Consider the following 15512-nt stretch of genomic DNA (forward strand, 5'->3'; position numbering starts at 1 on the left):
AAAGTACAAAAATGTACGATAAAGTCACTATAAACTCACTATTGAGCACCACAGACGCACCATCAGTCCCATAGAGGAATATTATAGGAATATTATAGTGATTTTTCCGTTGGGATGGGTGTATTTTACCATCTCGTGAACCCCCCGTGAACCCTGAAACTGAGGTGAGTGAAAACGTCGAGTTCCTTAGGACCATGAGGAGTGGTCCGCTGATTGAGGGCGTCCCTGGGAAAGAGCATGGGAAAAGAGTAGTGTAGTGGAGCGTCATTTGCTGTACGATGATCCCGGTGATGCTGCTGCCGCCGCTCAGGTGTTGCATGTAGCCCGATAGTTGTTGGGTTGCAGAAGAGGAGCCCCGACGTTATGTGAGAGCTTCGGCCCTGTCATGATGAGAAGAAGAGGGACCTGTGCTTGGAAATAAGGGGAAAGTGAAGATGAAGATACGAGTGGTAACTATGACTTAGACCTTTAGGAAATATCACTATAATAATCCTGTATGGACCTTTAGTGTTTCTGTGGGTCTCAACAGTGAGTTTGTAGGCGGATCTGTCTCACTATGCAGTTTATAGTGACCTTATTGTACTTTGTGGTATTTTTTTTGTTTTAATCTCTTATAATATTCCTATAATATTCCTCTGGTTTTGCTGTGATATCTGTAGGCTATAGCACCCGTCCGAAATGTATTGTAGGATTACTTTCTCGCAAATAATTCTGTTGCATGTTTGAATTCAGCAGCCTAACGCAGTTTGTGCACCGCTCTTTGAAAACATATCACTCTGTTGACAGAGCGTGTTTAGTGCATCTGAGTGGCACAGCTGACATTTAATTTGTAGCGTGAAGAAAGCGCAGCTGTTATTGTTGTGTTGCCTTCGCTTTGAAAGTTGACATTTAATTAACAGTGATTTCTTGGCTCTTTAGAAATTCAGCTCTTGTCCCAAAGCTTATTGACAGTCTTCTGGTTGTATGGAATCTGTTTTCTAAATCAAATGCTCTAACTTTATGTTTTCTTTACGGTCCCCTATTCTACTTATATGTGTTTCTTGTGTTATTTGTTTTGTGCTGTTTGTTTCTCCAGTGCCAGGGGATTATTGGCATCATCATCATCACCACGGTTACCAGTTTTATGTTGGTGTACAACAGCAGTTCTGGTGGCACATCATCCTCATCCTCATCCTCATCCTCATCATCCTCATCCTCCCATTCAGATGGTCCTGGTCCACAGATGAAGCAGCCAAAGAAACCACAGAAACCCCCGACATTAACCCTTGATGGTTACACAGGTGTTATGGATCATAAGGTAAACATGCACTGATTACACTTACTTACACACTGTATACTATCTCATTTTGCATTTTCAAAGAGGTAGATGTTGTCGCAGGTGGTTCCTTCTTTATCTGTGAACGCTAAACACTTAAAAACCATAAAATAAGCTATGACTTGCATGTGATTTCAGTGCATATGCCCAAACTATAACTGGATGTCTTCTTCTTTTGAGAATTATAATAAGAATTTCCCTTCAGTTGACAAGTAGAATAGATGTGCAGGAATTCATCTTGGTTATATTGGTGCAGAAACATAAACTGAGCACCAATTCACTGTGGCTGCCAGGCATGGTGCCAACCCGAAGTCGCACTTTACATTTCTTCACATTCTGTGAGATGGTTGATTGCCTTGACATACTAATTTGTCATTCACCGCATTACACACAGTCGCTAACTATTCCTCAATATAATGGCAGTGCCCTCACTCTCTCTGCAGTCAATTTTATACCCTGGAGCGATTTGAATCCACTCAGTGCGTTTGAATATAGTTGTAATCATTTGGGCTTATGTGTCGAGCACCTAGCCCTTGAAAGGCACATTGATTGCTGTGGTACTGTTGTGCATATGTAATGTAACCAGCACCTTATCTGTATTCCGCTGTCATCCAGGTAAAGCACAGAGACTAGCATGTAAATGGAGGTTTCAGGTATGCACTTAAAACAGCTTTTTGAAGCTTCGGGTTCCTCCCCTGTTCCAGACAGAAAGAGCCTTTGAAGGATGCTCTGCTGCGTGTTTGAGTCATGTGCCGAATCATGTTGTCAGTTGTCCTCACAGTTGAATTTGATGCCCAGGTTTTTCAGCTACAGGCAGCATATAACAGGTCCTAGATTTTTGGCATACAACTCGTCAAGCAACCAACCTGTTTTATCCATGCCGTTATTATCTCAAAAGTTCAAATTTCACTGTTTCATTGTTATCTTTTTGTGGTGATATACTGCATAGGGCAGTCAAGCTCTGTAAATGAAATTGACTATTGTAGACATCCCCTAAATTTAGTAATTTAAATTGTGCAGTGTGGACTAAGAGATTATTACAGCCCTATTGTCTCCTATAGGGCTGTAATAATCTCTTGCGCACTGAGCCGAAGTGCTTGTCTCGCCATGGAAGTACCATCTCTAAATTCTCTCAGTAGTTTACTCCGTTTCTCAATTCATAATTCATGTGTCTACCATGAAATATTGAATGACAAAAGTACTTAAAAGGGGATAGATTTCTACAAGAATGGTTTCTAAAGACACCACTGCTATTCCCTTTTTTTTTCATATAGCTCCACAGTGTGTGTTACTGTAATACATAGTGTTAAGTACTTGCTGAAAGTAGATTCAGTCGCTCTTGATGTGCTGCAATTAAAATTCCCTTAAGAAATAAATACAAATACTCCCTATTTGTAACTATTGTTGCTCCCTTAGCCTGAGGAACAATCAAACAATAGAAAAAGATGCCATAATGTTCAAGAATATTCAATGTGTGTGTGTGTGTGTGTGTGTGTGTGTGTGTGTGTGTATGTGAATCCAGCAAGACATTTTGATTACATTGCCACATGACCTTTAAACATTAGTCAGACTGTCAGTGTAAACAGAGCAGGGCTGGGCATGCGTGCCTCAGGATGTCAGTAGTTGGTTTTTTTTTAATTTCATTTAATTTTTTATTTGACTGAGGACAGAGAGTGAGGCAGTTCCCCTGCAGATTTCTTGCTGCTCTTGGTGGGGTTTGTTCGGGGCGAGTTATCTGGGTGGAAAGATAGCACCGCTGCTCCCACCGGCTCCCCTCAGTGAGAAAGATATGAGCGCAGCGAGGCCCCGGCGGTGTGGAGAGGACACTGCGCTGCTCAGGTAGCACTGGACAGGAGAAGATTTGCTGAAAAATAAAATTAGATCCGAACACGGTGTTGGTTGCAGTTCACCTTTCACTGATTGATGATTTGGAGAGAGGTTTGATTTCAGCTGAGGTTTGCTGGACATGCCCGTCTTTCTTGACTCAGCCAAGTTCCAGCACGAAACATTATAACCCCTCGTCAGATCATTTTGAATCAAATCCATCAAAAGGAAACATTAATCTGCAGGTATTGCAGGCGCTCTCCAAGCCCTCCAAGAGAAACGGCAGAGGCAGCTTCTTAGTTTTGTGTCCGTGTTTCCTGCGGTGTCGATGTTTTATTATTCACAGTCACTCCTGACCGTCCGCCTCCTCCAGCTCACAGCTGACAGGGGCTTCTTGATGGATCCAGTACTGCGTCATTTTCACACTGCTTAGTGTCACTCTGCCCCGTCCCGTGGGGGGCTCCCAGCTCTGCCGCCGCAACCTCCGACAGAGCGAGGGAATTACTAACCGGAGACGACCTGCTGTAGGATCCGTGGAGTGGGCGGATCGGTCTCTACGGCTTCCTTCAGGGTCATCTGAGGTCTGCCTCTGCTGGAGGGAATCTAGGCTTTGACTCACACACACACAGATACACACACACACCACCGGTACACACACAAACACACAGATGCAGACAAAAACTCATGCATGTGTACATACACTTATTCAAAATTTTATGCCCTCATCAGAGCCGGGGATGCTTGAAGATGAGGAGAGCTCTGTTTAATATGCCTGCAGGAGTCTGTTTATGGCCCATATTAACTTATGTGCATAACTTGTTTGCATGGGCTGTGATTTCACTGAGGTGGGTGGTGGGTCTGCGACTGCTTCGCTGGTTTATGTCTTATCCAAGGAACACCAGACACATTAATCACCAAGACTGTTTTGCAAAGGGTGGCATCTTACATGAAGCTGAAGGTTAAAGGCTAAACATCTGTGCTATTGTTTTCAATCCTTTCGGTTTTTAATGGTGACATGAAAATACCAGTATTAATGCCTAGCAGTCTGTATCAGATCAGACCTCAAAGATCTTGTGTGCATTAATGTGGGATATTTTGAGCAACTAGCTAGAAGTTATGGTGTTCATTATTTCTCTATATCTATCCGCCTTCTGCAGTTTCTGCAAGTTTCTTTTGTGAGATGTCCTCCTCTAGTATGGATTTCTTTTCTTTGACAAGCTAATTAGAGCTGCGGAGTTGAATAGACTTTCTCTCTCTCTCTCAAATACACACACATGCGCACACACACACACACACACACACACACACACACACAGTTGATTTCACACACCTAAGGAGACAGCCTCCCCATTCTTCTCCTTCCCTCCTCACCTGCTCTCCCTCCCTCCCTCCCTCCCTCCCGCTATTCTCTGATGTTTTGCCGATTCCAGTTAAAGAGATGTTGACCTTTGAAGAATTGTCAGCAGCATCAATCTACATTGGCCTTTATGCACTCTAATCACAAAGCCTGTGTGTGTGAGCATGAATGTGTGTGCGTGTGCCAATGTATGCGTGTACCTACTTATTATTTGCAAGGCCTGCGTCTGTCCTGAAAGCCTTTTAATACAGTCAGCCTTGGAGAAAAAGGTGCCATTAGGAAGTCAGTTAGGAGAGAAACCCTTTCACAGACTTAATTGCGAAGAAGTCTCAGAGGTGCACTACTGCATAGAGGCAGTTTATAATAACAACAGACAACTCCTTTATAAAAAACACAAAAAAGCAGCCTTGTGCTTAGCTTGCTTACTGCTTGAATTCCCAGGACATTTTAATTCTACTCAAGGTAAAGGGGGCACTGCTGGCAGAACGGTTAACCTTACATTATCAGGTGTCATCTTCAGGTTGATGTTAAGTGGCTCATTATGTAGTCATGCCCCTATCCATCCTCCGTTCTGACACACCTCCTTAAATAGGATGTGTTTCCTCATTAATCCAAGAGTCCTGTAATCCGGTAGATGGATGAGGTGAATGGGACGATCTGACAGGGAGCCATGAATATCATCTTCACTAAGGGCCAGCTGTGGATTCTCCATTACACGCCAGTCGTAGAGGAAACCGGCAGATACGTTATTTCGCTCCCTCCATCAATTTGCCGCTAACAAGGGTACGTCCTCGGAGACTCACTCTTCCCCTTCCCTCTGTCTGAGGTTTGGCGGGATGAAGAAGAGAGGCGCCTTGATTATCTCGCCTTTTATTCTCTCAAATTGAGAACAGAGCAAGTTCGGGATTGCGTCTTGAATGTGTGTCACCAGGAGGAGATTAATGAGATTTCAACTGTCAGGAGGATTCCGGTGTAATTAATTGGGCTCTCAGAGAAGAAAGCGGCTCTGATCATTAAAGCTTCACACCACAGCACAGGTGCCACTAATCTGCCTCTGCTCTCAGTTGATTTCCATTACTCTACTTCTTTACACTTTAGAAAGTGCATAGTTACTATTATGATGATGAGCGAGATCCAGATTATTTGTGCAACTAGAAGCAAATACTGTTACTATCTTCAAGTTTTCGAACTGTACCCAACATTACTCATATAGTGGGATGTTTGATATTAAATCCATTGTAATATGCAATGGGGGGGCTTTTTTTCCCTTTGCTCATAACTCCTCTCTGTCCTGAAAATGCCTCAACTTTCCCATGTTTTTCTTTAAGTTTGTACCAGTATCTGCCCTTCATAAAATTGGATGGGATGTGCCGGAGTTCTCAGGGAGAGGCTAGAGGATTGGAGGCACAGAGGAAGCTCCGGTACGATATTAGAGGCTGACTGATGGGGTTTGCTCTGAAAGCAATTATGATCCCGAGTTCCCCCGGGAAGTGTATAAACAGGATGATACTGATGAGTCTGGAGTCGGTGTGTGGGCGGTAATTGACTGGGACTGGAACCAGAGCCGTACTCCGAACTGCTGCTTCTGCTGCTCTCGCTAGCGCTGTGCGGGTCTGTTTATAAGAAACAGACCCGCATGTCTTAGGAAAATCAAATCTGCTTCACGTCAGAGTTCATGGTGCAGCCTCTTACTGTAAGGTTGAACCTCTTCACTTCTTAGATCATCTTACTGTAATCCAGGAGACTGTGTTGCTTACGGTTATTATTGATCTAGATAGAGCATCCTCTCTTCACATGATGTAGTGCAGAGAGAGAGAGAATGAGTGAGTGAGTGATTGAGTGAGTGAATGAGAGTGAGAGTGAGTGAGTGAATGAAAGAGTGAGAGTGAGTGAGTGAATGAGTGAGTGAGTGATTGAGTGAGTGAGTGAGTGAGAGTGAGTGAGTGAGTGAGTGAGTGAGAGTGAGTGAGAGTGAATGAGTGAGTGAGTGAGTGAGTGAATGAGTGAGTGAGTGAATGAGAGTGAGAGTGAGTGAGTGAGTCATTGAGTGAGATTGAGTGAGTGAGTGAGTGAGTGAGTGAGTGAGTGATTGAGTGAGAGTGAGTGAGAGTGAGTGAGTGAGTGAGTGATTGAGTGAGTGAATGAGTGAGAGAGAGTAAATGAACGAGTGAGTGTGTGTGTGCGTGTGTGTGTTTGTGTGTCTGTGTGTCTGTGTCTGTGTGTGTCTGTGTCTGTGTCTGTGGATGAGTGAGTGAGTGAGTGAGTGAGTGAGTGAGTGAGTGAGTGAGTGAGTGTTCTAGTTGCTAGTTGGCTCATAAATTAAAGGACCATTGTATTCATTGTATCTAAATATCTTGTGTGGATTAACTCAATCACTCCCACCAGAACGTTACACAATAGATCAGTGATTTATTCATTCATTTATTCCAACGTCCACAGGTCACATCTTCAGCTGTCTCCGTCCTCCCCACTGAAATACTCTTCATCAGATTGTGAAAGCCTCTCTCAGAGATTCGGCGTCTGTAAGTGCCTATTTCCTAGACCCATCGAGCTGTCAGAAGCTCCGACACTGGAGCTTCAGCATCACTGTCAAGGACACTTTTATTATTTCACAGGTGCGTTAAACTAGACCACTGGGCATGCAACCTTCAATCGCCTTTTACTAGTTCAATTCCTTTCGCCGAGTATTAAAATAATTAAAAAAGTTGTTTTGGAGTCGCTGCTCTGATAGCGCCGGCGGGAAAGCGGACCCTATCTGTTGTAGATAAAAAAGAAGAAACAACTAAAACGATTGTGATTCTCGCAGCCGAGGCAGAGAGGGTGTGTTTGTGCAGTGAAGTGTGTAATTTGCTCTGGCTCTACTGGTTGTTGGCGGTCTGGGTTCAGGGAGTGCAGACAGACTACCACAGGAAATGGTTTCTTTTGACCGTGTTGGGGGGGAATGGAAATACCTGTTCTTCAATGCATAGAGATGATAGGGAAACTGTGTGTGTGTGTGTGTGTGTGTGTGTGTGTGTGTGTGTGTTGGTTTGGATGCAACTGGTCTGGATCTGGACACATTTTAGTCAGCGGCAAACTCTTGCCGGTGAAACGTGATTGTATTACAGATCTGGAGCCACATCAAACTCTACACAATGGTTTGAGGACACCTCCACACACACACACACACACACGCACACACAGAAACACACACAAAAGGAAACACACACTAGGTAATCATTCAGCGTGGGGTCACAGAGATAGCGGGAGAGCATTGTAAATAGAGCGGTGGGAGCGGAGCCTGTGGCGCTGGTAATATCACCTGCATGTATGTGTGCACACACACACATCCCCACCTCCGGCCCTGATGGAGTGTGAAGCCCGGCACACAGTTCAGAATGCCAATGTGGCTCTCCATTAAGGCTGGGAATAATTCATGTGAAGGGTCTCTGGGTTTTTGCCGTTGGATCATTCAATCTAAGCTTGTCATTTTCCACTTTGAAAACCTGATTTCTAAAACCAATTATTCTCAGCAGTTTAGTTCTCTGTTGGATAGACTAGAGGTTTTTGCACAGCAATACATTGTGTGATGTTTTGGCTTCATGTTCTTTTTCATTTTGGATTTGGTACAGCATGACACAGTGATCATGACATTGAAGGGCAGACTGTCCGCTTTACTTTGAGGGAATTTCCAGTTGAAGTAATCCAGTGTGTGTGTGTTTGGCAAAAACTATATTAACATGTAAGAAGACTGGCATTACATTCCACATTTTTTGGCAGTTTTATCAGAGAGACGCAATATAGCAAGCTTATGCAGAGTGACCTTTTGCATGAGCTGCTGTACTGACTGTGCTGAACCATTTCAGGGTTACTGTTGTTTTCCTCCTGGCAGCCAGATTTGAATGTCAACCCAAGGATCTCACTCTGCCAGTCAGACTGACCTTGGTGGCTGGAGGTTACAGATTCATCCCTTTTGACTGTTGATACTTTATTCATCATGTTTTTTGGGCACACTGAATTTTTGATCGCCTTTGAGAATATGTTGTATTTTCTGTTGCTGGATTTGGTTAGATTGTGCTGTAGCAATAGAACCAATCCTGTCAGAGTTTACAGAATGAACTCATAGAAAACATGCAGTGACTCTATAGGATGATACTGGGCTTTAAAATTCCTGTTTCACACCCTGTCTTCTATTCATAGTTGATGATGTCAACTATGTCACATGCATTTCCTACCAATATGGTGCTTTACAATATATACAACTCATTGGCTGTGGCTGCCATTTGATTATAATCACCTGTTAATTTTTTACAATCACCTGTTATTTTCCTACCAAGATGTGTGGGGATGTAACAGAATACTATGAATAGGTAGATCTATTTGAGTTTTCTGAATGAAACTACAGTGATTTCTGACCTTTGACTTTTCACCTCCACAGCCTCTGAAGATGCACTGTAGCACCTGCGCTCTGGTGACCAGCTCCGGCCAGCTGACAGGGAACAAGCGGGGTGCAGAAATCGACCGGTCCGAGTGTGTCATCCGTATGAACGACGCCCCCAGCGCCGGCTACCAGCAGGACGTCGGCCGGCGCACCGGCCTGCGTGTCATAGCCCACTCCAGCCTGCAGAGGGTGCTGCGGAGCCGCCAGGAGCTGCTCAACGCGAGCCAAGACACGGTGTTCATCTTCTGGGGGCCGAGCAGCTGCATGAGACGGGACGGAAAAGGCCAGGTCTACAACAACCTGAGGCTGGTGAACCAGCTGCTGCCCAAACTCAAAGTCTACATTATTTCCCGGATCAAGATGCTGAGATTCGACGAACTCTTCAAAAAGGAAACAGGAATAGATAGGTGAATGTTCAAAAAGTCAATCCTGTCATTAGGGGGTTTGTTTGTCGAGGCAAGGGCTGATTGAGGCACACTTTATATCTGCTCCCCTATGCAAAGACATTTTTAAAAAGGAGGAAACAAAATCAAAAAAAGACCTTCAACGCCTTTGAGTTTGAGCCACTTGAAGCAGAATTGGCAGTGAAGGCAGAGCGGCACTACACAGATTACACTGTTTTTGAAAGGCCTCATATGTTCGTGATACACTTGTTCACAACAAAAGACTATGTAGGAGCTCCAAACAATGAAAACACTCACAGTGTCATTAATGGGATTTAATGCAAGCTAGTCCAGTATCTGTTTATGGATTTGAGGGGATTTGCTTTATAACACGATCTCACAGTTGTCCCACTAATGCCAGGATGAGGGATTCAAAGTCTTTCCTTATGTAGCGCAAACCTATAGTAAGACATTTACTTGACTGGCTCAGCATCATAAATAGAACATGTGCTCTATTTTGAGGGTTGTGTTCCTCCAGAGGAATTACATTTTCCCACTAGAAGCAGAAACAGAATCAGCTCCATGTTAAGTGAGTAGAAATCAATGTCATGGCGGGTGAACTCCCTAATCATTTACTGAAAATGACAGATTGATAACTAGGTCTTCATATTAGGCAGACAGAACACAGATACCTAACACTTACATGGCAGTTACACATGCTGTGTTGTAATTGATCTTACCTCATTAACCGGTGATGATGGGGAGTGGCAGCTCTTGGACGGCAGACAGGATGGCGGGTCCCGACCGCCTCTGCTGCCCTCCGCCTGCAGCGCTCTGCTTGGCATGCGTCAGAGCCTCCTGGCAGGCGAGGCTCCAGCTAACAGGATCCTCACCGACAGGAGCGCCGCAGCTGCCAGCTTCGCCCCAGTCCCCAGTGAGAGCGCTGACCTGGACAGCCTTTATTAACATTACAGCTTATTGTCTTCCTCTATGACGGGAATTCAATTTCAGTGCACAGATTTGCACAAATGCGTCCGGTTTTGCTTTCAGAATAAGAGTAAGAATCACTTTATCTGCCAAATACAATAAATGCAGAGGGATTTTTCTCTGTGGTCTTGAAGCAGAGAGACATCACCAACTTACTCACGGCTAACACAGTACATACACAGTGTATACTGTAGACTTGGTGCAAGGACAAACAGACCTCACATACATTCTTTTTGTTCAAATGCTGCACATTCCAGCTGTACCTTACTGTTATTTTAGGTCTGTACATTTAAAGTAATAATAAGTGACCTTGTTATGTCCTCCCACATGGTATATGGGACATTATGTCGTTGTGGTGGCTGGCACCACTCAAGAATAATACATAATAGAAACTACATACTTTCACCACAAGTACCCACTATAGAGTAGATCAGAGGGGCTCAACCTGTGGGCTGGGACCTCCCAGGGGGTTACAAGATAAATTGGGGGGTTACAAGATGATTGATGGGGAAAAAAAACATATTTCTACCATACAAATTTGTTATCATGTCTATGTTTTCTCTCTGATTTTTCACAATTTTTTTCTTTTTTTCTTTTGAAATAAACCACTCTACACATGCAGCCTGTGATGGCGGTCATGAGTAGGCATCACTTTGTTTTATGGCGTCACGAGCCAAAAAGGTTGAGAACCACTGGAGTAGATGATCTGATTTTGGAGCACCTTGCTGCATAAATTTGCATATTAATGAGGAGAAATTGTAGGACATTGGGCAGCTCAATTGCTTCTTGTTATGTAATGTGTGTTTTGTATCGCCAATTGAAATAACACAATAGTGATTCAACCGACACCCCGGTCATGAAAGCTTTTACATTTGCTGTTCCGGGTCTTTCCTGTGGCGCAAAGGGAGTAATGCGTTTTACGTTTCCAGCAGCAGCAACAGCGGTTTGTTTGGAATAAATAGAAGAAGAGTTGGGTAGTTAGCATGAGCAGGGATAGACACCATGGCTGAACAGACAAAGAAAAGAGCGCCAACTACAGAAACTCCAAGGAAAAAGAATCACAGTACTGGACACACTGTTTGATTGACAGGTGATCTCTGCGAAGTGCAGTGCAAAAAAACACAGTAATGAGTGCTTAGCGCCAACAATATCTACAAAAAAACAAACAAAAACAAAACAAAACAGAACACGGATGTTGCGGATTACCACTTTAATTTTAATTATTTCTGTCTATATCTAAGTATTGCACCAACCATTCAAGTCAAATTCCTGCATGCAGATGTCTGTGATTCTGATTTACTGAGACTTTTTCCCGTCAAACAAAACCGCTCTACAGGCTTATATGATACAGGTGCCTTTAGTGTGGCATAATCGCTGTGATTTAACATGAACATACAACATTAGACACAATTACATGAAGACACGTAGACTTGAAGACAGCTATTCATATAAACTCATCTGCATGCAAACAGTTATCCCACTCCAATAGGGAGCGTCCATAGTCAGTGGCTGCAAAAACGTTTTAGAAAAGACAGTTTTCATCTTATTCATGGATATTTCCTTGTCTGTTGTGTACTTGGTGTAGAAAACATCAAGAACACCTTAAGGAACTGTCTCTTTTCCACAGTTCCACGTCTCAGTTGTCTCACAGTTTTATAATCCCTCTTTAATCTGTCTCCTCCACTGAAGGGGATTTATCAGGTGAAATCTGAAAGTAAGGAGTCGCAGCTTTCATCTTGATTCATTTGGCCAGTCTGTCTCGTGGAAAGAGCAAAGTGTTCCCAGTATTGTTTTACACTTTGAGTATGGATGTTTATGATCGTTCCCTCTTGTCTTCCAGGAAGAGCTCCAACTCCTGGCTGAGCACCGGCTGGTTCACCATGGCCATCGCCCTGGAGCTGTGCGACAGGGTCAACGTGTACGGCATGGTGCCTCCTGATTTCTGCAGGTACAATCCAACTTTTTTTCCAAGAGTTTCAATTGTTTAGTGGGATATTACTTTTGCTAAAGCTGCACTATAGGCAACTTTGCACATTGGCGGCTCCAAAAGGCAAAGAACAAACTACTCCAATATCCAGAATGCATGTAAGGTGATGTCAGTAAACAGCACACACATTGTTCATGAAGTCTGTGATCACTTTATACCAAAGGGACTTGAGATGCAAAAAATTTACATTTATAAAAGTTGGTGAGTCCAGCTTTCTCACTGCTGCTTTGTGTTTTGCTTTGAAAGTCACAATGAAATAACAAGTGACTTTTACACCTTGTTAGCTAATTCTCCATTTCATAACATACTTATTTACAATAAATGGCAAAACAAAAATTCCAAACTTTATTTTCTTATACTTTTTATATCAAAATCCCATTACTTTTACTTCCTGGAAAATGGCATATTTTTAGTGGTGACTTCATGGCACACCAGTAGACGTGTTTTAAAACTCCAACCAAATAACACCATCGCAGATTTTTGACCAAACAGAAGCAAGACACCATTGAAATGCCCTTTTCTCCTGTGACTTTAAGTTTTGATTCGTCACTTTTGATTCATCTACAGTGTCTCAGTTAGAGGGGACAGGATGCTCTTCTCTATTCTCTATTATCTACTTTGTGATTTAGGCTGATAAGACGGATGCATTTTACATAAAAATCTTGCCTAGTGCAGCTTTAATGATGTCTTCAACTGATAATTACAATATAATGATTACTTCCTGTAGCGACAAGTTGAAGAGTCTTTTATTGCCGGGGGAACTATCGTAATTTCAGTACGGATGAAAAATCGCTTTATTTACAACACTTAACAAACTTCACTGCAACACTGAACATAAACAAAACAGGTAGACAAGACAAAATACGCCTAATGCACATTCAAGTTGACTGGGGACAGGAAAATAATAACCTGCCTACATTCTTGTCACATGAATTCAATAGATTCGGATATGATATTCCTAGAGAAATGCAGGACAGATTGGGAGTGGCTTTCATGCGGCTCAGGTTTCCACTGAGCTTGGTGTGAGTTTGTCAGTATCAGAGGAACAGGACGCTCTATAATGAACACATCTGCGCGCTTAGATTCCTCTGATCTTTATCTCGTGTTTTTCTTTGTTCGTGTCTCTATTTCGTTCCCCACTGTGACTCGCTTCCTCTCCCTCTCCCTCTCCTCTTTTCTTCTCATAATTATTCCCGTGCTTTTTTTTTTTCCTCCACATTCCTCCCGGCTCACATCTACTTTCACCCCCTTTTCATTCTCGCTCCTCTCTGTGCTCCCCCTCCTGCGCTCCCTTGTAGATCCTCCTCCCATCCCTCAGTGCCGTATCATTACTACGAGCCCTCTGGGCCTGACGAGTGCTCCATGTACCTCTCTCATGAGCGGAGCCGACGCGGGAGCCACCACCGCTTCATCACAGAGAAGACGGTGTTCGCGAACTGGGCTCGGACCCTCGACGTCCATTTTTACCAGCCGGACTGGAAGCCCTCCGCTGTGGTTAGCAGGAACAGCTCATACACTCCAGTTCCAGCCGGTTCCTGAGACTCACTCTGGAGAAGATCCCCCGAAATATGGAAGTACTAGTGTATGTTATGTGGAGTGGACGCTTTCCAATGTGCAGAATCCCATTCTGGCTGATGTGACTGCGTAAGAGAGTCGGTTGGGACGGTACAAGCTGCTTTTGTGGCTGTTAGCCTGCTGCATAAGCAGATTGACAGAATTGGACCATTATATAATAGCAGCACACAGCTTGAACAATGTTTTTTGGGAGTGTAATTATAATAGGATGAACGTCATACTAGAACCAAAGCCATAAAGAATGGTTCCAGTATGGTTATTTGTGACTCTGTGTAGAGCAGCTACATTGTTCAGCAACATCAGTGCTATCAAAGAGGGGAGACAATGAGGAAGTACGCCGCAGGAATCGCAGTGTGACTCTTTTTTTAGGTTCATAAATAAATTCTGAATACAGTTTGCCCCCCTTTACACCTGGCTTTAATATGCATCCTGGCTGATCAGATCATATTTGGATAGATCAAAAAAACTCCAGGTGAAAATGCACCTGTCACAGGTTAAACAGCCTGTCTGCTACTGGACAAAACACAATGAGGATGTGATCACACAAACCACTCCAGATGTGGTCAGAGACACATTTGGTGACATTAACAAAACAGTGTAGATCCAATTTGTCTCCAATCCACATATGTAAACAGAAAATTCCCGCACAGGGAAGCCAGGAAGCACTCATGACTCAAACAGGCGGCAGGTAGATTAGACAGTGGGACATAATTATTACAGAAGGCAATGATGTGTGCAGCAATCTGAAGAGAAGTCTGATTTCAATCTGCGTACTGGAGATGCATTTCAATGTCAGGTGTAAATGTAATCCAGCTAAACCATATCTAGACACAGTGCAGATAGGAGAGGCGTGTTAATGGGGCTTTTTGTTTTCCATATATTTGTGTTCAACACTTCTACAACAGATGGCCCTTCAGAAAGTCCCAGCCAGCCCATGTGGCTGATACTCTAGGCCACGATTTGTCCCGTTATTAGAGCCAAATGTCAGAACAAGCCCTCAAAGGCTTTCACTGTGACTACAGAGCAGCTTGGCTGATAGTGATACAAATGATTACATCAAAGTACACTCAGCAGCCTCTTCAGCCCTGACCCACAGGCCTCTGTTTCAGCCTCTTCGGCACGCAGAAGAGCGGTGGTTATTGGCGAGGGATTATGCTGCGGTGTCTCCCGGGTGGAGGAGCAGCATGACGAGTATAGGAGTCCAGATCGGCCCTCCTGCGGTGTCCTATATGCAGGCTGCAAAAAGGGATATTGACTTGTTCTTGTGTTCGTTCAGATTTTACGATGAGAGCCGCCGGCACTCAGGTGGAATCTTAATGCTGTAACCCTCTCCGGCGCTCTGAAGCCATGAGAAAAGCTCATGCGATGCTGGGATGTCATGCTAAGTGCACCGGCCCCTCCTGAGGCCTCGACTGTGTGCCTTGCAAACCAATTACTGGCCCTTAAGGTGGAAGGGGTGGATTTTAAAGGCTTCAAAGGACAAGCTGGCTGCAAATGAGCCTGCTGCCAATACCTTAATCACATGCTCGGGGCGACATGATGATTTTGTTTGACCTTGGCGAGTTAAAGAGAGGAGGAATGATATGCAGGGCTTGGAGCCAGAACTGGCATTTTGGGCGGAAATTAGTTCTATGTATCTAGTCAAAGCTCTTGAGGATAGCTTT

General features: G+C 43.8%; 1 protein-coding gene across 2 annotated transcripts; it reads left to right on the forward strand.

Annotated features, from left to right (window-relative positions):
• Positions 1–434: 434 nt before the first annotated feature.
• Positions 435–13812, forward strand: st6galnac5b (ST6 (alpha-N-acetyl-neuraminyl-2,3-beta-galactosyl-1,3)-N-acetylgalactosaminide alpha-2,6-sialyltransferase 5b). 2 transcript variants are annotated; one of them, XM_071917614.2, is made up of 5 exons: positions 435–449; positions 1076–1297; positions 8914–9323; positions 12127–12234; positions 13572–13812. In XM_071917614.2, exons 1-5 carry the CDS (start codon positions 435–437, stop codon positions 13810–13812), a joined length of 996 nt encoding a protein of 331 aa, XP_071773715.1. The 2 variants fall into 2 exon arrangements, with proteins under 2 accessions (XP_071773715.1, XP_071773716.1); XM_071917615.2 differs by having other exon boundaries at positions 1082–1297.
• Positions 13813–15512: the final 1700 nt, after the last annotated feature.

This window comes from Centroberyx gerrardi, chromosome 9 (assembly GCF_048128805.1).
Source record: "Centroberyx gerrardi isolate f3 chromosome 9, fCenGer3.hap1.cur.20231027, whole genome shotgun sequence".
NCBI lineage: Eukaryota > Metazoa > Chordata > Actinopteri > Beryciformes > Berycidae > Centroberyx > Centroberyx gerrardi.

Bases quoted from the DNA above. Each gene is read 5' to 3' on its own strand.
- st6galnac5b (XM_071917614.2), top strand. The intron at 1,298-8,913 runs GTAAACATGCAC...TCACCTCCACAG, and splicing joins CAGGTGTTATGGATCATAAG to CCTCTGAAGATGCACTGTAG. The intron at 9,324-12,126 runs GTGAATGTTCAA...CTTGTCTTCCAG, and splicing joins AAGGAAACAGGAATAGATAG to GAAGAGCTCCAACTCCTGGC.